Source organism: Oikopleura dioica, chromosome XSR, assembly GCF_907165135.1.
Source record: "Oikopleura dioica chromosome XSR, OKI2018_I68_1.0, whole genome shotgun sequence".
NCBI lineage: Eukaryota > Metazoa > Chordata > Appendicularia > Copelata > Oikopleuridae > Oikopleura > Oikopleura dioica.
The window spans coordinates 11,535,961-11,560,939 of record NC_137294.1 but is presented as its reverse complement, the minus strand read 5'-3'; the positions used below and the strand labels follow the sequence as shown (position 1 = coordinate 11,560,939).

The window sequence follows — 24,979 nt, the reverse complement described above, 5'->3', positions numbered from 1 at the left end:
TTCCATTTTCAGAAGCAATGTCGGCCGTGTTCCCGAGACATGCCGACACGCTTCTCCGCCTGGCGCGTTCATTGTCTTCGAAAGACGATTCCGCGAAATTGGCGAGAATCTCCCTTTCTAAGTTCTACTGGAGAGGCGTAGAAGCTCACTCGGCCGAGTATGACGAGAAGAAACTCTACGGACTGGTCGGCATTGGCGCTTTCGTTGTCATGTGTGGCGACGACAGGGCAGAATATTTGGAGCAATTCCTCGGCATTATTCAAGACATTCCCTTTGTGAGCAACGAGCCGATCTTTGGAGCGCCCGAAAGTCCAGTGGAAATGGAGAAAATAACATTTTCCCTGGGTGCGATTTTGAGCGACATCTACGAATTATTCCCTGCTCATCAGACGCAGATTCTGACGACAACTGCGCAGCTCCTGTCTCGCTATCACCAAATACTAGTCGAAAAAGAGGACGAAGAAAACATTGCGTTGGTCACACTTCCAGGTCTGTTCGGGTTTCTGAGAAGTCTCTTCCGCGTCAAAAATGCTCTGGCTAGGCTCATTCCTTTGCAGAAATTCGGTCAATCAAAGTTACAACAAGTCGACAAGTTGGTCGACTTGGAGCACTTTTAGCCACCCAGAAGAGCAACTGCCGCATGATAGCGACTTCAAAGTGAAGGAAGAAAAGTCGCTCACAGTAGTGGCAATGAGTCTCTTTGACTACTTCGCCTCGGATAGTAACGACGTCAACGATTTGGGAGTGATTCAGCTCTCCCACTTTTTCACGAAACTAACAGCTTCGCCGTCGGACGAAGAAGAGTTTTCGAAAATGTCGAAAACGGCGCTGGACGGTTTCATCAGCAGCGTGAACGCAGTGCGCCAACGAGGTGAAGAGAACAACGAGGAAAGCACGATTTTGAAAATGAGCCGTCTGCAGCGGCAACTGCACTGTATTGGCGCCTCCTGTTACTTGTCTGTTCGCACTGTGAGAAATGAGCGCGGCGCGGCCAGCATTTTGAAAAAGATCGTCGCCCGTCTTCTTGGAAACGATCCCACGGCACTGTGTCTCATCGCGGTGGGACTCTTCCACGACCTTCTTTCCAGTGTCTCCGAGCTTGTCAATTATCACAACTCGATTAAAGACCAAGCGACAAAGGCGATTCGCGACTTTCTCCTCACACCAGCGCCCGTTCTGATCAAGCTCCAAAAAGCAAGCAAAAAAGGCGAATATCAACAACTTCGCGAGCATGGAATCAAGACTTTTCAGGAAATCTGCGCTGCTGGGGAAAATAACGAAAGCGCGCAGGTTGGACTTCTTTGCTCAAAAATCCTTTCCATCAGCAGCAGCAATCCAAATGGTCCTCTGGCAATGGATCATCTTTTCGCGTTGTTGACCACTTTCGTTACGGAGAAAAGTGATAGCCAGCTGAAGGTGTTTACTACTGTTCATAACACTCTAATAAAAGGCGGTCTAAACTTGGAGAAAGAATGCCTAGTTCATCTGACCACTCTTTCGATAAAAATCGCGGAGAAATCGCCACCAGAAGATCGAAAAGGAGAAAACATGGCTGCGGAAATCATCGAAATCATCATCCAATCTTTCGTCAACACCAAATCAACCGTTGAAAGAACCCTTTCCTACAACTGCCTGAAAAAGCTCGCTGAAGCAGCAGCTGGTCAGCACAAACTCTGGCTCCTTAGTCGTTACTTGAAGCTCTTCTTTTCAATTTCAAGTGAAGACAAGAACGATGAGCGCGTTTCTTCCATCATGTCTTGCATTGCGCTGATTGTCTCTAGTGGAGCGCCCGATTGGAACGATCCGCAGTTCTTCTCACTGAGGAATTCGATGCGCGACTTTTGGTTTTACTGCGCTGTTTTCGGCTTTTCCGACATGTCGATCGGCTGGCCGGATGAGCAAAGGGCCGATATCATGGCCATTGCAAAACGATCCCCGACGCTGTCTTTTCTTACAAATGAACCGGTGAAGCAGACCCTAGAGAACAATCCTGCCTTGAAAAAGGGCAGCTCGGGTTCGACGATCAAAGAAGTTCAAGACCTCAAACTTGCGTTAAACCACTCGATCGGATCTAGAGACATTCAGCTGGACGGCGAAATCAAGGCGCTCGACTATTTCAATGTGCTCTATCACATCGCTGTTCTTCATATCGAGCGATTGCGACTTGCGTCTTACCTGGTAACGGAACCGACTGCGTACGAGTACCGAGAATTGTTCACTTACATCGAGAACCAAATGGTCCAGCGATCAAAACAGGCGAAAGACAAGATCCTCAAGGAAATCCTCATTACCATCTTCAGAGAATACCTTTCCTCGATTCGCGAGTTCGCGCGAACAATCAACATCGACATCTGCCTCGTCGAAAAGGTCCAACTCTTACTGGTCAAGTTCAACTCGACGAATTCGACTTCTCGCTACGTCGCCGATTCTAACTTGCTAGCGACTTTCAACTACTTCGAGCACCTAGTTTGGCAGCCGGCAGTGATTGAGACGGAACTCGACATCGTCCAGCAGCTGAGTTTTTCGCTTGAAGACGCGGAGGAATCTTTCGCAGAGGCGCACGAGTTGTCCATTCCTTCGATTAAAATGTCGCTCAAACTTCCCGACAGTTTGGATAAGCGAAAAAGCATGGTTCTCGCTATGCATCGCTATCTCCTTGAAAAGCCTGGGATTCTTATAAGAGCTTTGAAAGCAGCGCCAAAGGCGACGAAATCGCACTTGGCCGAGTATCTCAGATCCAAAGACGAAAAGGATGAAGAAGTGCACGCTAACACGCATCATCTTCTTTCAAGCGCGAAAATAACGGCCAAGGACTTGAACTTCAGTAAACGCGCGAAATATTTCGGCGAAGCTGTGCTCCTCGTTGACATCGTTGATGATCCAGTTAAAGAGATCATCTCTAAATACGACAAAGTTGTTTCTTCCGGCGGAGAGAAGAGTCTCCACAAACTGGAAGAACACATGTACCAAATGGCGGCGCTGATTCTTCAAAAAGAAAAGATCTCCGAAGAAGCAAAAAGACGCCTACTCCGAAAGATATCATGGGCGATCATCGACGCGTTTCACATTCAAGTGGTGGAAGCAGCGATCTACTGCTGGCAGTGGATTAGCTCGGCCCGTCCCGAAATGGACGAGGTGATCATGCTCGAAATCGCTTCAGTTTGGCAATGCACGAAAGAACGACAACTGGGCATGTTCGAACCTTATCGATCTGAAGGAAACGTCCTCGCTTTTCTCGAATCAGACCCTCCATCACCCAACCCTCCAAACGTCGCACCTCACCTCGCCTGGGTCCGTTTTCTCCAAGAAATGCTCGCTTCCTTCAAACTCACAAAAACTGGTCCTTGCCGAACCATTCTTGCTCTTTTGAATAACACGTTGAGTTCGAGCATTGCCGGCTCCACCGACCACATCATTTCCCGTCACGTGAATTCCGCCGCAGTTCGAATGGAACTCATTTCTCTTGGTTTCTCGATTTTGCACTCTCAAGTCCTCATCAGGGAAGTTGAAAGATCGGTTTTGCGCGCCAAGCTCTACAACACAATTTTCGATTATTTCACAACTCCGAGCTCTCTCCCGGTCATGCCAAAAGGGCAACTGAAAGAAGACATCGACGCTCTTATTCGTTTTGTCATCGTGATGAACAAGGAAGGAAAGAGGATCGTCGACCCGTTGGCAGGAGTAGCTGGAATCGTCTTCAGTGGCAGCACTAGCAGTACAAAAGACTCGATCTCGATCAGTGGAACGGACTCGCTCTCTCGCCGCGCTGATTTGACTTCTTCTGCCGCCTCGACTCTCGCTGCTAAAAGCCAGATCCTTCCAAATGGAGTCAGACACTTGGTCGACAATTACAAACGAAAACGACAGTTTGCCATGCAACTGCTGATTTCGGAAATTGAGCGTTTCAAGATCTGGCTCCAGCCGCAGCCCCAACAACACGACGATCAGGACCGTTTTATGCAGTTCTCAGAGATGTACAGTCTTGACAAACTAGTCGACAAGCAATGGAAGCAGCTGGCGAAAGACGGATGGTCCATCAGTCCTTACCTCGCTTGTCAATTGCCGTCGCGACTCAAGCAAGAGCCTGCGTTGATTCAAGAGCTCATTAATCTTGTCCAGCGAAATCCACAAATTGCACACGACATTCCCGAAGCAGTAAGTCTTTTCATTATCCCTGAATTCGTCCGACTCGACGCCAAGGAGTTGTCTTATCTCCTTTATTGGAAGTCTACCGATCCAGCTACCGCGCTTGGTCTTTTCTCGCAACGATTCAACCCTCATTCGTACACCGCCCAATACGCCGTTCGTTGCTTGAGAAGCTTCCAGGAGGAGCAGATCCTTTTCTACATTCCACAACTGGTTCAAGCGCTCCGATACGACTCCATCGGCTACATAGCGGAATATCTTCTTGCTGCTTCGCGGCGATCCCCACTTCTCGCTCATCAATTGCTCTGGAATATGAAGGTAAGAGAGATAAATCCTAATCCCAGCTAATATTTACCAAGACGAATAAATTCCGCGACGAAGACGGAAAAGAAGAAGACCCCGACATCGGCCACAAAATCGACAAACTCGAAGGGGCGATTCTCCGAAGCTTCACAGAAGGCCACCGTGCGTTCTACCAACGGCAGTTCCAGTTTTCCTATGAATTGACGGAGATTTCTCACAAAATCAAACCGAAGAATAAAGACAATGGCGATCGGAAAGTTGCTTGTCTTGAAGAGATTGGAAAATTACTCATCCCGAAGATGGTTTATTTGCCTTCCAATCCCGGTAATTCATAAACAAAGGAAAAAACTTGTATGATCTGATTTTAGGCTGTCTCGTTCTCGGCATCAATCGAAAACTTGGAATTCCCCTTCAAAGCGCTGCAAAAGCTCCTTATCTCACTGAATTCAAGGTGGCCAAAGTAGGAGTGGAAAGGCTCGAGAAGATCTGTACCGGGCAGGAGAAGTTCGACGAGTTCAAGCATCAAACCTTCATGCAAAAGGCCATTTTCAAAGCTGGAGACGATTGTCGACAAGGTATTTTTCATATTATCAAAATCTTTCTAATCTTTGGATTTCCAGACATGTTAGCGTTGCAAATTATCCAGCTATTCCAAAACGCGTTCAATCAAGTCGGCCTGGACGTTTATCTCTTCCCTTACAAAGTAGTGGCTACTTCTCCCGGTTACGGCATCATCGAGTGCATTCCCGACGCCGCCTCGCGCCAGGAACTGCTTAAACAGTCGGAAATGAACCTACTCGAGCTCTACAAATTCAAATATGGCGACAAAAGCGACTCCCTCTTCCAAGAAAAGCGCCGAAATTACATCAAGTCGATGGCTGCCTACAGTTTGGTGCTCTACATTCTCCAGATCAAGGATCGCCACAATGGAAACATCATGATCGACAAGGAAGGACATTTGCTCCACATCGACTTTGGCTTCATGTTTGAATCGAGTCCCGGCGGGAACATGGGCTTTGAGCCGGACATGAAGCTCACGCAGGATTTGATCAGTCTCATGGGCTCCAGCATGGACACAGAAGGTAATTAATTTTATACTGTAATGACGAGTCGACAATTCTGGCATTTTGGGGTGTATAAGCATTCTTTGCCATCCAGAAACTCGTATTTTTTTCATCAACCTGTCAAAGACCACGAAAATGTCCGAATTATCGAGTCTTGATTGTCGCTACAAAATTGATCTTTTCTAATTTCTGAACTAGAATTCAAATGGTTCGTGGACATGACGACAAAGGCGTACTTGGCGGTGCGCCCTTTCCAAGAAAACATCGTCAGTCTAGTCACTCTCATGCTGGGAACCGGCCTCCCTTGCTTCCTTGGTCAAACAATCAAGCAACTACGCTCGCGCTTCTACCCGACCATGACCGACAAGGCTGCTGGTAATAATCCAACCACTCCGTCATTTTCTATTTTCATTTTCAGCTTTGAAACTCAAGGAAGTGATCGCCAAGTCGTTCCTCTCGACGCGATCGAAAACCTACGACATGATTCAACTGCAGCAACAAGGCATTATGTACGCCACTTAGATGATTATTAGATGCATTCATTCTTCAAATTAAGTTCCTTCTTTATCTGTGCAATTAGTAAACACAAGAATTAATAAACAAGTAATAAACAGTCATTTCCAGTATGATCAAAAATTTTCTGTTTTGGAAGATTTTGACACACTTCTCGATCTGCTCGATTTTCCGCTTATCAGAATCACTTCTCACAGCTTCGGAAAAAAATCATGTTCAAGTGTGACAACCCGCGATTATTTGAATCAACAGCTACACTCGACAAATTGAGCACTAATGTTGATTAGCAGGATTAGCTGTTCTAAGTAGAACGCGGAAAATTTTGGATAGAACTTTTAGCAACTGACAACAACAACTTCGAACTTCAAGTTTCCAACAGTTACGGAAACTAAGAATCTTCATTCAAATTAAGCTTATCATGCAGTTTGTCGAGCATTTTTTAATCTTTCCGATTTATATGAGAATTTGAGGCATTTTACGAAAACAACAGTAATGAGATTTGAATGTAGTCGATTACAGGGTTATCAAGTTGAGCGGGCAGAGGCAGTGTGACGGGGATTGGGCGTGATAAGAGTATCTCCTTTTGAAGCGGGCGGCTTCTTCCTCGGCGGATTCTGCGAGAGGGCGGTACAGCGCGGCGCCGAGCACAATTTGTAAGGGACTGCGCCACTTTGCGCGCGCTTCTCAACAGATTTCTTCGCTCCGCTGCACCTAGAGGTGACTACTCCTCCACCACGATTTCCAAAAACAACGCAAACTTTTTTGAAAGAACTTTTTATATTTTGAACTCGCGTCAGTCTCAAGAGCGATCAGAGAGCTTCGAAGAGCAGAGATAGAAGCAATAATGCGCAAATCGATTAATCAAATGATTGACAAGAAGACGCTTGCCCAGGTCATCATCAACCACATCGTCGAAAGAGCAACGACTGTAAGTAATCGTAAGAAGCATTTGTTGGGCTCGACAAAAACATCTGTTTCTTTTCGAACGCGTCCAAGCAAATAGTACTACAAAAACGGCACCGTCAATTAGAGCCATTGTTCCTTCCCGCCCATTTGTTGGAAATAATTGACCATAACAGGGTCCCTAATTCATTATTGGCCTAATTAATCAACTCGATTTCCTCTGTTCAGGCTAAATCTGAAATCGGCGCTTGAACAGATTGCGTCCTTTTCGCGAAATTAGAGCTGCGTCGATTTGGGATCGATTTTAAAATTTAGATTTTGGACTTCAAAAATTCATTTTGGCCCAGCTCCAGCGTTTTGTCGATGCTACCTGACAGGTGGAGCGGTTCTTCCTGCTGTCTACATTGGCACATTTTCTACTAGGAGCAGAAAAGTGCCTTTTTCGAAGATTTATGATTGCAATTTTTATAAAAAAAAGGACCGATTTGATGGCTTTTTCTATCCTAAAAGGAATAAACTTTGCATATCGCTTTTTCTCAAGCTCTGGCTCTAAGAAGGGGTCCTTTCAAAATTTCATTCTTTCAAAGAGCGCGGCCGCTTCTTTCAATCGTTTGCGCGATGACCTGGCAAGGGACCAAGGAGCATGGACTCTGAGACTCCCCATAAAACAAGCCCTTGACCCGATTGTTGACTCCCATAATCGGTGGCCGAAAAGGGGCCCCACTTGACTTGAATGGAGAATTTGTTTTTTGGTGTCAGCGACTTCTGAGCACTTAATCTCACTCGAAGCATTTAGGATGTTCAACTCCACGAAACTATTCTTTGCCTGCGAATGATCATCAAGCCGATCGAAGCACTTCAATCGCTCAAGAAATATCTAGAAAATGCGACCAAGAAGAGCTCAACTAGCAACCTTGGTTACTGTAAGACAAATGAAATGATAGTAGTTCATTCAAGATTTATCATCGGGAATTCCTCTTTAAGATTTTCTAAAAAGAAATGATCATTGATTAAACTTTTCTTAGCCGAAACAACTCTCAGAAGAACTGGAAGCAGAAGATGCTCGAGAAGCAATTCCATCGCTCAGAGCTTTTCTGCAGGGACGATCAAACGCTCACGACTGAACAGAAAATCCCACCGAGAATCGGTTCGATACACAGTGATCCAGGCAGAATCAGAATCCGAGGAGGAGAACATCATGGAAAATAACCACGTCCGCGTCGTTGAAGCCTTCGACGAAATAGTCTCGGAACTCGAAAGTGTCTCGCTCGTCGCCAAGTGCCGTTCCCTCATTCGCCCGTCTTCGATAAAGAGTCAAAGGCCTCAATCTGCGTATGTTCCGAAAGGATTCGGCTCGACCTCGTCTTCGGGCGTGTCGAGTCCGGACATGGCCGACCGCGATTCAGGTAAAAAAGAGCTGAAAAGAAGTTGGAATAAAATTGATTTCAAAGGTTACCAAAGCTCGATTTTCGACGATGGAGAAGATTCATCAGCTCAATGCACAGAAAAAATATTCAAAATCGTCGATTTCTGGTCCAAATCATTTCCGGGCGATCTCCAGATTCCCGAAACTCTCCACATCCTCATGGGCATTCTCGAACATCTCCGCTCGCAAGAAATTGTAAAGCAGCCGTCTTCTATTTCATTCTCAATTTTTTTTTTTCAGATTTCTCTTCAACAATCCTCAGACATCGTCCTTCGCGTGCACCGACATTCTGCACTGCTTTGTAATCGGCTTGTAGCGCCGCGATTTCAGCCTGAAGTCGCCAAGAAAAATCTCAGGCTGAAACCGTTCGTGAAAAACTACTCCGTTGATGTCCTGGCAGAGTATTTAACTTGCAAAGAATTGGTAAAAGATCTCTTTAGAATTCAAGTGTTTAATTCCAATTAGCAATTTCTTCGACAAACTTGCCAAGAAGATTTTTTAACGTTTGGAAAACGGCGGAAGAACTCGCTTGATTTGTGGGCAGAGTGGTTCAACGAACTCTCCCAACAAGCTGCTGCTCAAGTTTGCCTCGTAAGTACAGTTGTTTTACGGAAAAGAAATTGATTTTGATGAGTCCTCATTTGAATCTACTAGTCATCGAAGACGTCCCAAGCGGTGGAAGTTGTCGAACATCTTGTCGAAGTAGCGATTCGGTGTTGCGATGTTGGAAATTGGAATTCAGCCATGGCGCTGAGCCTGGGATTAAGTTCCACGCCGGTCAGTCGACTCGTAAAAGTGAAATCAAAGGAAATGGCAGCCTAAGCTCAAGGATTTTTAAAAACTACGTTCTTGCTGGTTATGCCATGAAAAAGGTGCGCAGCCAGCGTTTGCGCGTGCTCAAGCACATCACGGATCCGAGCTTTAATTTCAAAAACTATCGCATCATCTCAAAACATCAATCGAAGTCGCTCCCGTGCGAAATCCCCTTCGTCTCTTTGTTGGTGAAAGACGCCTGCTTTCAGGCGGAGGAAATCCGCAAACTTGGTCAGGAAGCGCCACTTCCCACTGAAAAGCTCTTCCACGCCTTTTCACAGACTGCACTGCCACTGTCCAAATTGTACGAAAGACAACAAAACCCGCCATCTCAAAAGGTACTCTTCCTTGTCTCCAACTCTCCGTCTAATTACACTTTCAGCTAAACGCAACGCTTGACGCAGAATTCCGGCTGTGTGACTTTTCAAAGTCCGACGATTTCCTGTTTATGGGCAGTTTTAAGCTTGAATCCCCCGCCAATGCCTTTGAGAAGAGTCTTTACAAGCAGACGAAGCAAAAGATCAAAAACGCTTTTTAACACTAATTAACTACTGTAATTATCTTCCGACCAATCCTGACGACACTAGAAATATAACTGACAAGTTCAAGCTCGATTTTAACTTTCAATAAATTTGTAAAAGAAATTGGTCTTTGTTGATATCAGCAATAGATGAATTGGGACTTTATGAGTTGGGAGATGTAGCAATTTGATTTACTAAATCGGACATGGCTGAGTGATTCGCCTAAATCATTATTATGCTATCCGTTTTGTACCGTGCCCTCGTTTTATGATTTTGAGATGAGTTCCAATTCAGAGAAACTGATCAGCTGCTTTTTCTGCTCAGGTTCCAAAGCACTGGAATTTCTTAATTTCATTTTTTAAATTTCAAAATTCGAACCTGAAAACAGCAAGACAAAGTTCAAATACAAAGGTCTGTTTTCGAATTAATAAAAATTTTTTTTATTTATTTTTCAGTATTTTTTTAATTTTTTTAAAGCATGGTCGATCACCATCTTGTTGTGGAGTTTCTTCATCTCCGCCAATCGTTCTTCTTGTCGTTGGATATCCATCGACGATCGCTCGATCTCTATGGAGCCAATCGAACGTCGATGAAGAGACCCAAGAGACGACTCCGACAAAGATGGAGGATCTTCCAAGCTTTCTCGATCCGACATTCTTAATATCATTACTTTTTTTATCTTATTCTTTTAAATTTGGAGAGATGCGGGGAATCGAACCCGGGACTTCCGCTTTTAAAGACGGAAGTACTACCATTTAGGCCATTACCTCTCCGACAACAGTCGGTTATAACAACCGGTTTTTGCTGAGTAAGTTTTTTTTTAGAAAATATTAAGGTTTCAAGTATTATTCTTGTTGTTTTATTAATAGTAGACTTTGTCGAATCATTTATTATTAGATCGTTTTAACGACTGTTTGTTACAGTCTCTTGAAATAAGAAATAAGTTTGATGAAACATTTGTGGATTCTTGTCAAGGCTCTGAAATCATAAATTCTGATTCAAATAATTGAAGAAATTGATTTGATTAAAAGACTTTGAGGAAAACGAGTGGAGAAGGCCTTGGCGAAGATGGAAACCGACATGAAGCAGACGCCAGTGAAAGTGTCCGTAATACAGGAAGCGCTCTTACTGTAGCTTTTACTGCAAAAAAGAAAACCTAAGTCAGGTTAGAAAACATCAAAAAGATAATTTTGGCGAAGCCGCGCCGCGGCTTCGTTTTTAAACGCGGCTTTTCATTTTAGCTCGAGAGCGCTAAAAGGCGAAGAGGAGTTTTCGAAAATGTCGAAAACGGCGCTGGACGGTTTCATCAGCAGTGTGAACGCAGTGCGCCAACGAGGCGAAGAGAACAACGAGGAAAGCACGATTTTGAAAATGAGCCGTCTGCAGCGGCAACTGAACTGTATTGGCGCCTCCTGTTACTTGTCTGTTCGCACTGTGAGAAGTGAGCGCGGCGCGGCCAGCATTTTGAAAAAGATCGTCGCCCGTCTTCTTGGAAACGATCCCACGGCACTGTGTCTCATCGCGGTGGGACTTTTCCACGACCTTCTTTCCACTGTCTCCGAGCTCGTCAATTATCACAACTCGATTAAAGACCAAGCGACGAAGGCGATTCGCGACTTTCTCCTCACACCAGCGCCCGTCCTTATCAAGCTCCAAAAAGCAAGCAAAAAAGGCGAATATCAACAACTTCGCGAGCATGGAATCAAGACTTTTCAGGAAATCTGCGCTGCTGGGGAAAATAACGAAAGCGCGCAGGTTGGACTTCTTTGCTCAAAAATCCTTTCCATCAGCAGCAGCAATCCAAATGGTCCTCTGGCAATGGATCATCTTTTCGCGTTGTTGACCACTTTCGTTACGGAGAAAAGTGATAGCCAGCTGAAGGTGTTTACTACTGTTCATAACACTCTAATAAAAGGCGGTCTAAACTTGGAGAAAGAATGCCTAGTTCATCTGACCACTCTTTCGATAAAAATCGCGGAGAAATCGCCACCAGAAGATCGAAAAGGAGAAAACATGGCTGCGGAAATCATCGAAATCATCATCCAATCTTTCGTCAACACCAAATCAACCGTTGAAAGAACCCTTTCCTACAACTGCCTGAAAAAGCTCGCTGAAGCAGCAGCTGGTCAGCACAAACTCTGGCTCCTTAGTCGTTACTTGAAGCTCTTCTTTTCAATTTCAAGTGAAGACAAGAACGATGAGCGCGTTTCTTCCATCATGTCTTGCATTGCGCTGATTGTCTCTAGTGGAGCGCCCGATTGGAACGATCCGCAGTTCTTCTCACTGAGGAATTCGATGCGCGACTTTTGGTTTTACTGCGCTGTTTTCGGCTTTTCCGACATGTCGATCGGCTGGCCGGATGAGCAAAGGGCCGATATCATGGCCATTGCAAAACGATCCCCGACGCTGTCTTTTCTTACAAATGAACCGGTGAAGCAGACCCTAGAGAACAATCCTGCCTTGAAAAAGGGCAGCTCGGGTTCGACGATCAAAGAAGTTCAAGACCTCAAACTTGCGTTAAACCACTCGATCGGATCTAGAGACATTCAGCTGGACGGCGAAATCAAGGCGCTCGACTATTTCAATGTGCTCTATCACATCGCTGTTCTTCATATCGAGCGATTGCGACTTGCGTCTTACCTGGTAACGGAACCGACTGCGTACGAGTACCGAGAATTGTTCACTTACATCGAGAACCAAATGGTCCAGCGATCAAAACAGGCGAAAGACAAGATCCTCAAGGAAATCCTCATTACCATCTTCAGAGAATACCTTTCCTCGATTCGCGAGTTCGCGCGAACAATCAACATCGACATCTGCCTCGTCGAAAAGGTCCAACTCTTACTGGTCAAGTTCAACTCGACGAATTCGACTTCTCGCTACGTCGCCGATTCTAACTTGCTAGCGACTTTCAACTACTTCGAGCACCTAGTTTGGCAGCCGGCAGTGATTGAGACGGAACTCGACATCGTCCAGCAGCTGAGTTTTTCGCTTGAAGACGCGGAGGAATCTTTCGCAGAGGCGCACGAGTTGTCCATTCCTTCGATTAAAATGTCGCTCAAACTTCCCGACAGTTTGGATAAGCGAAAAAGCATGGTTCTCGCCATGCATCGCTATCTCCTTGAAAAGCCTGGAATTCTTATCAGAGCTTTGAAAGCTGCGCCAAAGGCGACGAAATCGCACTTGGACGAATAATAATCTCATGCCCATTTATCTGAATGAAATCTCCGACGATGCCGAGCCCAACATGGACACATTTCACGAATGGGGACATTACAGCCAGCTTTGTTGGAAAAAGTCGACGCGGGTTGGTTTCGCTATCGCAGAGTACGAAGGATTCAAGCGAAAAGAAATTCGTTTTCAGTTTGTAGTCGTTGCAAGATATCAAGGTAAAATGCATCAGGGAAAAAATGAATCTAACACAATTCAGCTTGTGGAAATATAAAAGCCCAGTACAAAGCTCAAGTCGGGAGCTACAGTAAGAGCACTTCCTGTATTACGGACACTTTCAATGGCGTCTGCTTCATGTCGGTTTCCATCTTCGCCAAGGCCTTCTCCACTCGTTTTCCTCAAAGTCTTTTAATCAAATCAATTTCTTCAATTATTTGAATCAGAATTTATGATTTCAGAGCCTTGACAAGAATCCACAAATGTTTCATCAAACTTATTTCTTATTTCAAGAGACTGTAACAAACAGTCGTTAAAACGATCTAATAATAAATGATTCGACAAAGTCTACTATTAATAAAACAACAAGAATAATACTTGAAACCTTAATATTTTCTAAAAAAAAACTTACTCAGCAAAAACCGGTTGTTATAACCGATTGTTGTCGGAGAGGTATGGCCTAGATCGTAGTGCTCCCGTCTAAAAAGCGGAAGTCCCGGGTTCGATTCCCCGCGTCTCTCCAAATTTAAAAGAATAAGATAAAAAAAGTAATGATATTAAGAATGTCGGATCGAGAAAGCTTGGAAGATCCTCCATCTTTGTCGGAGTCGTCTGTTGAGATCGAGCAATTGTCGATGGAGATCCAAAAATCGGAACAACGACTCGCCGAGATGAAAGAACTCCACACGAAGATGGTGATCGAACATGCTTTAAAAAAATTAAAAAAAATCTGAAAAATAAATAAAAAAAATTTTTTTTTAATTTTTTTTAAAATTCATTATTGGCCTAATTAATCAACTCGATTTCTTCTGTTCAGGCTAAATCTGAAATCGGCGCTTGAACAGATTGCGTCCTTTTCGCGAAATTAGAGCTGCGTCGATTTGGGATCGATTTTAAAATTTAGATTTTGGACTTCAAAAATTCATTTTGGCCCAGCTCCAGCGTTTTGTCGATGCTACCTGACAGGTGGAGCGGTTCTTCCTGCTGTGTACATTGGCACATTTTCTACTAGGAGCAGAAAAGTGCCTTTTTCGAAGATTTATGATTGCAATTTTTATAAAAAAAGGACCGATTTGATGGCTTTTTCTATCCTAAACGGAATAAACTTTGCATATCGCTTTTTCTCAAGCTCTGGCTCTAAGAAGGAGTCCTTTCAAAATTTCATTCTTTCAAAGCGGGCGGCCGCTTCTTTCAATCGCTTGCGCGATGACCTGGCAAGGGACCAAGGAGCATGGACTCTGAGACTCCCCATAAAACAAGCCCTTGACCCGATTGTTGACTCCCATAATCGGGGGCCGAAAAGGGGCCCCACTTGACTTGAATGGAGAATTTGTTTTTTGGTGTCAGCGACTTCTGAGCACTTAATCTCACTCGAAGCATTTAGGATGTTCAACTCCACGAAACTATTCTTTGCCTGCGAATGATCATCAAGCCGATCGAAGCACTTCAATCGCTCAAGAAATATCTAGAAAATGCGACCAAGAAGAGCTCTACTAGCAAGCTTGGTTACTGTAAGAAAATGAAACGATAGTTTTCCATTTCTCTGGCTTTTTCAAAGATGTTCTAAAAAGAAATAATCATTGATTAAACTTTGCTTAGCCGAAACAACTCTCAGAAGAACTGGAAGCAGAAGATGCTCGAGAAGCAATTCCATCGCTCAGAGCTTTTCCGCAGGGACAATCAAACGCTCACGACTGAACAGAAAGTCTCACCGAGAATCGGTTCGATACACAGTGATCCAGGCAGAATCAGAATCCGAGGAGGAGAACATCATGGAAAATAACCACGTCCGCGTCGTTGAAGCCTTCGACGAAATAGTCTCGGAACTCGAAAGTGTCTCGCTCGTCGCCAAGTGCCGTTCCCTCATTCGCCCGTCTTCGATAAAGAGTCAAAGGCCTCAATCTGCGTATGTTCCGAAAGGATTCGGCTCGACCTCGTCTTCGGGCGTGTCGAGTCCGGACATGGCCGACCGCGATTCAGGTAAAAAAGAGCTGAAAAGAAGTTGGAATAAAATTGATTTCAAAGGTTACCAAAGCTCGATTTTCGACGATGGAGAAGATTCATCAGCTCAATGCACAGAAAAAATATTCAAAATCGTCGATTTCTGGTCCAAATCATTTCCGGGCGATCTCCAGATTCCCGAAACTCTCCACATCCTCATGGGCATTCTCGAACATCTCCGCTCGCAAGAAATTGTAAAGCAGCCGTCTTCTATTTCATTCTCAATTTTTTTTTCAGATTTCTCTTCAACAATCCTCAGACATCGTCCTTCGCGTGCACCGACATTCTGCACTGCTTTGTAATCGGCTTGTAGCGCCGCGATTTCAGCCTGAAGTCGCCAAGAAAAATCTCAGGCTGAAACCGTTCGTGAAAAACTACTCCGTTGATGTCCTGGCAGAGTATTTAACTTGCAAAGAATTGGTAAGAGTTTTCGTCAAAATCATATATTAATTTCCAATTAGCAATTTCTTCGACAAACTTGTCAAGAAGATTTTTTAACGTTTGGAAAACGGCGGAAGAACTCGCTTGACTTGTGGGCGGAGTGGTTCAACGAACTCTCCCAACAAGCTGCTGCTCAAGTTTGCCTCGTAAGTACAGTTGTTTTTCGGAAAAGAAATTGATTTCGGTGAATTTGCTCATTTGAATCTACTAGTCATCGAAGACGTCCCAAGCGGTGGAAGTTGTCGAACATCTTGTCGAAGTAGCGATTCGGTGTTGCGATGTTGGAAACTGGAATTCAGCCATGGCGCTGAGCCTGGGATTAAGTTCCACGCCGGTCAGTCGACTCGTAAAAGTGAAATCAAAGGAAATGGCAGCCTTAGCCCAAGGATCTTTAAAAACTACTTTCTAGCTGGTTATGCCATGAAAAAGGTGCGCAGCCAGCGTTTGCGCGTGCTCAAACACATCACGGATCCGAGCTTCAATTTCAAAAACTATCGCATCATCTCAAAACATCAATCGAAGTCGCTCCCGTGCGAAATCCCCTTCGTCTCTTTGTTGGTGAAAGACGCCTGCTTTCAGGCGGAGGAAATCCGCAAACTTGGTCAGGAAGCGCCACTTCCCACTGAAAAGCTCTTCCACGCCTTTTCACAGACTGCACTGCCACTGTCCAAATTGTACGAAAGACAACAAAACCCGCCATCTCAAAAGGTACTCTTCCTTGTCTCCAACTCTCCGTCTAATTACACTTTCAGCTAAACGCAACGCTTGACGCAGAATTCCGGCTGTGTGACTTTTCAAAGTCCGACGATTTCCTGTTTATGGGCAGTTTCAAGCTGGAATCGCCCGCCAATGCCTTCGAGAAGAGTCTTTACAAGCAGACGAAGCAAAAGATCAAAAACGCTTTTTAACACTAATTAACAATTGTTATTATCTTCCAACCAATCCTGACGACACTAGAATTAAAACTGACAAGTTCAAGCTCGAATTTAACTTTCAATAAATTTGTTAATGAAATTGGTCTTTGTTGATATCAGCAATAGATGAATTGGGAATTTATGAGTTGGGAGATGTAGCAATTTGATTTACTAAATCGGACATGGCTGAGTGATTCGCCTAAATCATTATTATGCTATCCGTTTTGTACCGTGCCCTCGTTTTATGATTTTGAGATGAGTTCCAATTCAGAGAAACTGATCAGCTGCTTTTTCTGCTCAGGTTCCAAAGCACTGGAATTTCTTAATTTCATTTTTTAAATTTCAAAATTCGAACCTGAAAACAGCAAGACAAAGTTCAAATACAAAGGTCTGTTTTCGAATTCCTACTCTGTCAATCTTCGTTAGACTGCTTCTACGATCATCTGGCCCAAGTTCACAAGAAAACGCTCAAGGCAGAGTTTGACACGGCCCCGGGCGAGTTCTACAGGCTTTTTCGGCGCGCAAACTCGAGTTAGACAATGTTAAGGTTTCATGTATTATTCTAGTTGTTTTATTAATGAGAAAAAAAAAGTGTTAATTAAAAAAAATTTTTTTATTTATTTTCAGTTTTTTTTTTAATTTTTTTAATTTCATGGTCGATCACCATCTTCGTGTGGAGTTTCTTCATCTCGGCCAATCGTTGTTCTTCTTGTTGTATCTTCATCGACGATCGCTCGATCTCTATGGAGTCAAGCGAACGTCGATAAAGAGACCCAACAGACGACTCCGACAAAGATGGAGGATCTTCCAAGCTTTCTCGATCCGACATTCTTAATATCATTACTTTTTTTATCTTATTCTTTTAAATTTGGAGAGACGCGGGGAATCGAACCCGGGACTTCCGCTTTTAAAGACGGAAGTACTACCATTTAGGCCATTACCTCTCCGACAACAATCGGTTATAACAACCGGTTTTTGCTGAGTAAGTTTTTTTTTAGAAAATATTAAGGTTTCATGTATTATTCTTGTTGTTTTATTAATAGTAGACTTTGTCGAGGCACACTCCACTTTGTGTCGGGGTCAAAACTTCGCACCTGGAAAAAACGGGCAGGATCTCCAGCCGAGCAAATAGGATGCAAGGGCTCGCCGATATGTGCGAACTCCTGCAGAGACTGCTCTCAGCGCAAAGTCGGAGCTGCACTCGGCACGAGATGTGTTAGCCATTAAGTAAATATGATCACAGGGCACATTGAGCCCAAGATCAGGATCAAGCTCAGGCGCGGATAAGCCTCAAAAGTGAAGATATGAAAGACTCAAAAATAAAAGTTGGTCTAATCCTGCCCAGTGGGGTAATCGACGGCGTAGATTCCGATTTTGGTGTCAAAATTGACTTATAAAGACCCCAAATACGGTTTTAAACTAAATGAGCCTCGTACGTACCAAAATTACTTTTATGAAAAATGTGGTTATCATTAATCAATCATAATCAAGTAAAGATCTTGTTATTAAACGAATCAACCCTTATTTTCGCCTATTCTCAGGAAATTCATGGATTTACGAAAATATAATAGTTTCTACATTCATTCGGTATAAAAGCAACAAAAAAATCGAAAAAAATCAGAAAATAAGAAAAGGGCAGGATTTTGTTATTATTGCAAAGATGACTGCCCCGATTTCTGCTGGTTCATTCAGTACAGGCAGTAATATTTCTAAAAAAATTGTGCTCTTGGCTTATTTAACAATTTTGACGCCAATCGGAATCTACAAGATGCGACAAATTTATATTTTTGGGCATTTTTAGGCTTATCCGCGGCTGAGCTTGATCCAGATCTTGGACTCAATATGCTTTGTGATCATATTTACTCAATGGCTAACAATTCTCGTGCCAAGTGCAGCTCTGACTTTGCGCTGAGAGCAGTCTCTGCAGGACTTCGCACATATCGGCGAGCCCTTGCATCCTATTTGCTCCGCTGGAGATCCTGCCCGTTCTTTCCAGCTGCGAAGTTTTGACCCCGACACAAAGTGGACTACCCCTTTGTCGAATCATTTATTATTAGATCGTTTTAACGACTGTTAGTTACAGTCTCTTGAAATAAGAAATAAGTTTGATGAAACATTTGTGGATTCTTGTCAAGGCTCTGAAATCATAGATTCTGATTCAATTAATTGAAGAAATTGATTTGATTAAAAGACTTTGAGGAAAACGAGTGGAGAAGGCCTTGGCGAAGATGGAAACCGACATGAAGCAGACGCCGGTGAAAGTGTCTGTAATTCAGGAAGCGCTCTTACTGTAGCTTTTACTGCAAAAAAGAAAACCTAAGTCAGGTTAGAAAACATCAAAAAGATAATTTTGACATAGCCGCGCCGCGGCTTCGTTTTTAAAAATGCCGCCACGCGGCTTTTCATTTTAGCTTGAGAGCGCTAAAAAGGCGAATCCCTTCTATCTGGCGCTAGAAAAAGCGCGCGAGCTACAGGATTCGAACCTGTGCGGGCAGAGCCCATCTGATTTCGAGTCAGACTCCTTAACCACTCGGACAAACTCGCGGTGAAGGAGATGCTAGAAAACGCCAGTTTCAATCGCTTCAAAAGGAAAAAACGACGAAATTTTTTAAAATGAACTCGGCTTCAAATTAACTTGACTCTAGAATTTTTTTCAAGTTTACGAAAAAGATCTGCTAGAATTTCACTGTAAGTCAATCTTCAATAGATCCAAATTTTAAAATCCTGCTCTGAGAAATTTTCCAGCGCACGCGCCTGGGGCTCTTTTTTCGAAATGAAATTGCGACGTTTTTCGAGTCAAAATTCAAGCGGGCAATGGTTCGCTTATACTCGCGAGTCACAACCAAGCGTAGGCGCTGCCAAGTAGTCTCGTAGGCAAATTATGGTTCTCTTCCTTGATTCCAAAAAAAGGATTTTTTTGTAACGATATCGACTTTACGAAAAATTTTAGCTCTTCTTGAAAGTTCCATAAAACGCCCGAAAATCTGTTAAAAAATTGTTTTCAATCATTCAATCCTACAGCCCCTTACTTGTAGCATCAGTAATACGTTCTACTTTTCAATAAAACTCGTCACATTTTTGAAAATTAAAAATATTAATGCTCATGCTTTTTTATTTAAATAGTGTTCATTGTTCAAGCAAAGTGCGGCAAGTTGTTCAGGCATGTTATAAATAACTGTTTGTCCGTAATTTTATCTTCCTTGTCTCTTTTTTTCGCTACTTCTTTGGCATCATCGGACTCAGCGCGTGTTCCAGCTCAGCAACTAGCGTCTTTAAAAATTAGGTTGTGGATAATGCTTTTTGAAAATGATTACCTCGTATCGATACTGCAGTCGAATATCCGGCACATTTGTTTTTCTCGGATCGTTGCCGTTGATCCCTTCCGAGTTGAAATTCTCTCCAAGCCAGTAGGCTTTTGTTTTTTGATCGAAGCCGGAGTGGTAGCAAGAGTTGCGGGCGATCTCGCACATGTCTACTCCCGCCAGTTTCCAGACTAGATAGAGATTGCTTGGCAAAGAACAAGAAAACGGTTCATACCTTGTGCTGCGATGGAATATTCTTCCATCAAGGGCTCTTTTGTAAAGTGAAATTGCAGCGGATCATCTGTCGAAAGCGAAATATTCAGCCCTCTTCTCAAGTAGCTCTCTGAAGTTTTACTTTAAAATCGAAGCTTCGAAGCCGTTTTTACCAAGTGGTGACTTTTGGTAGTCCAAGAAGAGATGGTTGTTTGACAAGGGCGACATGCAAATTCCAACTTGAGCTTGGAAAATAATTGAGGAAGGGATCGAACTCGGTTGCTTACCAAGATAGTAGAGGTACTCCATGACAGGGACCTTTTTCAAATTGAGACCGTGAGCAATGTTTTCAGCGAGAAGGAATGCCGTGCTAGTAAGTAATGAGTTGCAGTAGCTGCAATTTGAGCCGATGTAAACTTACCAAAGATGATGGAATGCTCCTGCTTCTCCACAATGCGGGCGCAAGTTGAAAGTGTTCATCCCCCTACTTTTTCGGACCTAAGAAGTCGGTTAAAAAGGCCTGTAGTAGAAACTACTGTACCTGGTTGATGACAGAAATGTTGGCGAACATGTACCACTGGTAATAAGAATATGGCGGATTTTCTCGCTGCGTCCAGTTCTCGGGATTCGGCTGAACTAGTTTTTGAATTTAACACTATTGATGGGAGAGATTACAGTATCATTGGAGAAGAAATGCGACTCGGGCTTTGACTCATCGTCGACAGAGTCGAATCCGGAAACATGTTCCAAGAACTTGGCCAGCTCGGGGTGATTCTGTGGGTTGATTGAAGCTTCCAAAACGGGGGTGAAAACGTTGTTCAAATATTCGCCGAAGTTGGCGATTTTGCCGGATTTGGAAATGATGTCGTAAATTCGAGGAACCTGGATTAGCCAGCGAACATGCGGGGAATAGACCTAATGAATGATCAGCTCTGTTTCTAGCGCTTATTTTACGTTATGATTGACAGCCCATTTTGCCAAGTCGGAGAACTCGTTGTAAGAAACGCCATAAACCGACAATCGTAGTTCGGCGAAAACGTACTTTTGCGCCTCCAAATCGCGCATCATTTCTTTGATAATTTCGGCAAAGTATTCTCCCTGGATGAAATTGTTCGTCTTGATGTAGATTTCTCGGAGGAGACCGACGCCCATTGGGTTGTATTTTGCGTTGAAGTTGTCGAAGCGGTGGTAGATGTTGCGATCGGCATGGCAATCGAGAGAGTCGACGGTCAAATCGTACGCGTTTACGTTCAATTGAGAAAACACTTAAAATATTTTTTCAATCAACTAATCAATTTTCCTCGTACAATTATCGTTTGCGCCAACTATTTTCCGAGAAAATGAAATTACCTTGAGACAAAGTGAGCTCATCTCCAGAGGCCTTGTCGATGCAGACTTTTCTGTTGGCGTCTTCTTCTAGCGTTTTCTTGATAAACTTGAGCAGATGCTTTTGATTCATGCAAGCAGACGCGTGAATATGAGTGTCGACCTTGCGACAGTTGTAAAAATCGCGATGGGGGCATTCCTTTTGAGCAGTTTTTCGGAAGCGCCATTCATCAATTCGTGCAGTTTGAATTTGCCTTCCAAGTACTACAATTTCAAGCGTTGTTTTCTTGTTATATGTCGAAACTTACAGTAAGCCGTTCGTAGCAAAATGTCTTGCACGGGCCGTTCGCCATCATCGCCATAACAAGAGCTTGATCTTCGACGAATTCGTGAACATCTGGATAAATGAAATCGTCGCTAGCCGCACCCACCTCCATGTCTTCTTCGGAAGAGTAAATCTCCAGCGTTCCATTGCGCATTTTGAAGCTCCAGTTGAGATTGGGCTTGATCCCTTGCTTCCAATCGCCAATGTAGGGCTGCTCGTAACTCCCGTCGACTGAGAAATTCTAGTAAAATTTAAATAATCGCTGTTTGCAATTACAAATTTACAAGGATTGAACTTTGTGTGCTGAACTTACTCGCTCGGCGATGATTCGTTCATAGTGCTGCTCTGGTTTTCCTCCTTCGACTCGTCGGAGCCATCTGATCGAAGAGTTGCAAATGAGCTGTAGTTCTTGCTAAGCTCGAGCTGAATATTTGAAACTCTGCCTGGAGGTTGTTGGATGATAAGATTGACCAGCCATAGCCGCATATTTTTCCCGAAGCCGCAGAGCATCCAAAATCAATCCAGAAGCAGTTTTGTAGTCCTTGCTGTTTTCGTCCCTCTAAAAAATCCTTTTAGCAACCGAGAAAGTCAAAAGCCGCGTACTTGTCCAGTAATTTGAATTCGATGGAAATCATGGATGATGTTCTTGTTGATGTCGACGCCCACAGATTTGAGCACGGTTTTTCTGTGTCGTTTCTTTTCTTCCTGTGCGTGTTGAAGTGGCATGTCAAACACCTCGCCTCCATCTTCGTACTCGTCCTCGCTGTCTTCGTTGCTCGAGATCGAGGATTTCTCAGCCCCGACAGTTGACTAAGCAAAGATATAAAGGCCAATTTTATAAATCCAGTTCTTACCGTTTCCATCATTTTCTGTGCGATTTTCATGTAGTCGGAAGTGCAGTGTGTTGGTGCCCGATTGTTTGCTGCCCATTTCACTCTCTCGTTGATTTCTGGCCCGATTTCTGGCTGTTGAGAGTCTCTCTTGAAATTCACATATGTCTGTCTCTTTTGCGGTTTCTGCTTCTTAGCGCTTTTCAAGTTCGATTTTGAACCGAAAAAACTCTGCTCGGGCTCATCTTCGACTTTTTTTGCTTTGCCCTTGCAAAGTTGAAACCACTTCATGCTCAACACCAAAGTTTAAGGCTATGCTTGTTTACTGAAAGGAGTTCTAGAGACGACTCTTTCCTTGGACATTGTGCGCATCCGGCGATTGAGCATCGGCGGACGCTTGAATTCTGAAGAAAAAACTACTGGATGATCTGGCCAGAAAAATTTTTCTTTAGTCGCAATGAATTTTTATCCAACGGGTAGACATCAAGATCGTATTTTCGGGGAGACTAACTTATCATTCTTGACTTAATTGAGCGCTTTTCTTCAATATACTTTCCTTACTCAAGAGATCTAAGCCTAAGGGTAGGTTAAGGGTCAGGCTTCATACTTTTATTGAAGGGTTAGGGTAAGGGTTGCTCTTCAAAATATACCCTTTTGGTGAAACTCTTGGAACAATAAATTTTCTCAATAACAGGAACTCGATGATGCCCTGCAGTTAATTTTCAGCAGAAAAAAGATTGCCACTCTATTTAGGGTGGTAGAAAATTCATCTCAAAAATACGAATCTTGATGTCTACCCGGAGTTGACTACCCCCTAAAGTTGTTGTATCAAACCTTTTCTGGGCTCTTCAGTCATGATTCTGCTCTGAGGCGATTTGCTCTGTCTTTCTTTTTTCGAGTTTGATGAATAGAATTAATCTGTTTTTTGATAGAGTGATGCAACAAAGAAATATCGAGGGGCGTTTAGATCCAGAGTGGAAGAGATAATAGCACCAGCCAAAGCCATAATGGGCTGTCCTGGCTTTACAAATGCCTTTTTATCAACATTGAAAAACGATGCTGCTGCCAGATTGCGAAATGCATCCTAGAACACTCCCAAGCTACGAAAAAGAGGCGTGCCAGACTCAAGGGAAGCCACAATTTTCATGATCAAGGACGTAGTTAACACTTCCTTTTACTTCAGGGGATCAGAGTGGGAATATTCATCATCTTTATTATTTCTCAAGAAAGTCAATTTGAAATTGACAATTTCAAAGCTTCAAGATCAATCAATATTAAATCTAAAAGATTTGCCCGACCAAAGAGGAGTAATTAGGATGTATTCGCCACAGCTGGTTGGATCCAGCTGCGAAGGAGTATATAAAGAAATCGGATTCGTATAAGTTCCATATTTATAAAATGAACCAAAATTAAAGAAAAAGGAGCAGTAAACTGCTTGTAAAGGTCGTCTACTGCTCTGTGTTTTTTAACATTATGAGTATTACTGTGTTCCATGTGAATACTGTACTACAAAATAACTTAATAAATGAAATTATAATAGGAAAAAAAGTCTTTTGTTTATAAAACCGCGTTAGACGAATCCTATATTCCAATTTTATTTGAGACTTTTGAGCCCGTTAGTTTAAATCAGGGTTCCAAATCACCTCACTTTAGGGTGCACTTTTTCGAAAGTGATCAATAGTGAATTATTATCACTTCACTCACCTCACCTTTTCAGCTGGCTCCACGTTGTATTCGCGTTAAAGATTTTGCCGGTAAAGGTAGGGGCATGGGCACGGCAACCAAAGGCTGACTCAGGCCCCTTAGTACGGATCGCACAGTGCCTGACAAATTTAAAATCGAGACTCAGGAAAAGAAACATATTCTATAAACACCAAAAAAATCCCACTTCGCACCACACTCAAAAAAGACAGCCACGCGCCCGTTAACGCATAAGATCGGATGCCCAGTTAACGGGTTAATTGGGAGATCTAAGCCCCAGAAACCTGTGCTCCTGCTCCTTCCGTTCTCAAAGATTTCGAACTCTGGTTCCGATAACGAAGACAGGATCATCTGCTCCTGATAACTGAATAAATTCCTGCATTTGAATAAAAGAGTGAAATTTTGAAAGAACACTGTCATTTCAACATTTCTTGTTTTTTGATTTTTTTCATGATTTATTTTCAATGATCTTTTTTGTTTCAAAATTAATTCAAATTGATCAGCCTAATTAAAATAAGTCGCTAACTTTAAGTGCAAAACTAGAAATAGAATTAACCATCATTTAACCAAATCATCGATAAAAAATAAGAACGAAGGGGGTCAATATTTTTCGGAAAATAATATGCGGCAGTATTGACATCGAATTTAAGAATCTATCTTTTGAGCTAAAAGTCACAAAAATCGGAAACTTTTGGAGTTGAGCGCTGATTTAATTTACAGAGCAACTCGGACACGCTTTTTGTGAGAGAAGAGAGCAACTTTCTAGGGCCCTTGTTTCGCCAGGAACAGTATCAAGTCAGTAAGTAGCGAATCAAGGGTCCCTAATTAGATCTAGGGTGGAAAGTAGACC

At 43.3% G+C, this 24,979-nt stretch overlaps 5 protein-coding genes and 1 non-coding gene across 6 annotated transcripts; 4 read left to right on the top strand and 2 right to left on the bottom strand.

The window, feature by feature from the left end:
• The first annotated feature begins 12 nt into the window (after positions 1-12).
• Positions 13-6,124, top strand: LOC145706368 (phosphatidylinositol 4-kinase alpha-like). The gene is made up of 6 exons (XM_081783756.1): positions 13-4,464; positions 4,506-4,773; positions 4,818-5,024; positions 5,070-5,531; positions 5,712-5,888; positions 5,932-6,124. Exons 1-6 carry the CDS (start codon positions 529-531, stop codon positions 6,033-6,035), a joined length of 5,154 nt encoding a protein of 1,717 aa, XP_081639882.1. The 5' UTR covers positions 13-528; the 3' UTR covers positions 6,036-6,124.
• Positions 6,125-6,748: 624 nt separating this feature from the next.
• LOC145707562 (uncharacterized) lies at positions 6,749-9,776 on the top strand. Its single transcript, XM_081785113.1, has 8 exons — positions 6,749-6,954; positions 7,726-7,852; positions 7,955-8,335; positions 8,381-8,550; positions 8,596-8,778; positions 8,821-8,946; positions 9,010-9,506; positions 9,551-9,776. Exons 1-7 carry the CDS (start codon positions 6,871-6,873, stop codon positions 9,175-9,177), a joined length of 1,239 nt encoding a protein of 412 aa, XP_081641239.1. The 5' UTR covers positions 6,749-6,870; the 3' UTR covers positions 9,178-9,506; positions 9,551-9,776.
• A 1,191-nt stretch (positions 9,777-10,967) lies between these two features.
• LOC145709347 (phosphatidylinositol 4-kinase alpha-like) lies at positions 10,968-12,884 on the top strand. Its single transcript, XM_081787029.1, has one exon. The coding sequence runs from the start codon at positions 10,968-10,970 to the stop codon at positions 12,882-12,884; it is 1,917 nt and encodes a 638-aa protein (XP_081643155.1).
• A 755-nt stretch (positions 12,885-13,639) lies between these two features.
• Positions 13,640-15,942, top strand: LOC145709346 (uncharacterized). The gene is made up of 8 exons (XM_081787028.1): positions 13,640-13,771; positions 14,461-14,587; positions 14,676-15,056; positions 15,102-15,271; positions 15,315-15,497; positions 15,539-15,664; positions 15,730-15,852; positions 15,928-15,942. Exons 1-8 carry the CDS (start codon positions 13,640-13,642, stop codon positions 15,940-15,942), a joined length of 1,257 nt encoding a protein of 418 aa, XP_081643154.1.
• Positions 15,943-18,894: 2,952 nt separating this feature from the next.
• Positions 18,895-18,976, bottom strand: TRNAS-CGA (transfer RNA serine (anticodon CGA)). Its single transcript has one exon. It is a non-coding gene; the product is annotated as a tRNA-Ser (tRNA).
• Positions 18,977-19,526: 550 nt separating this feature from the next.
• LOC145710032 (AMP deaminase 2-like) lies at positions 19,527-23,442 on the bottom strand. The gene is given in 17 exon segments (XM_081787714.1): positions 19,527-19,702; positions 19,747-19,925; positions 19,970-20,077; positions 20,121-20,192; positions 20,235-20,317; positions 20,369-20,445; positions 20,489-20,578; positions 20,623-20,862; positions 20,902-21,212; positions 21,298-21,486; positions 21,489-21,537; positions 21,582-21,839; positions 21,912-21,975; positions 22,042-22,157; positions 22,202-22,408; positions 22,453-22,832; positions 23,263-23,442. Coding segments are annotated over 16 exon segments (2,364 nt in total). The 5' UTR covers positions 22,720-22,832; positions 23,263-23,442; the 3' UTR covers positions 19,527-19,648.
• Between the last annotated feature and the right edge of the window lie 1,537 nt (positions 23,443-24,979).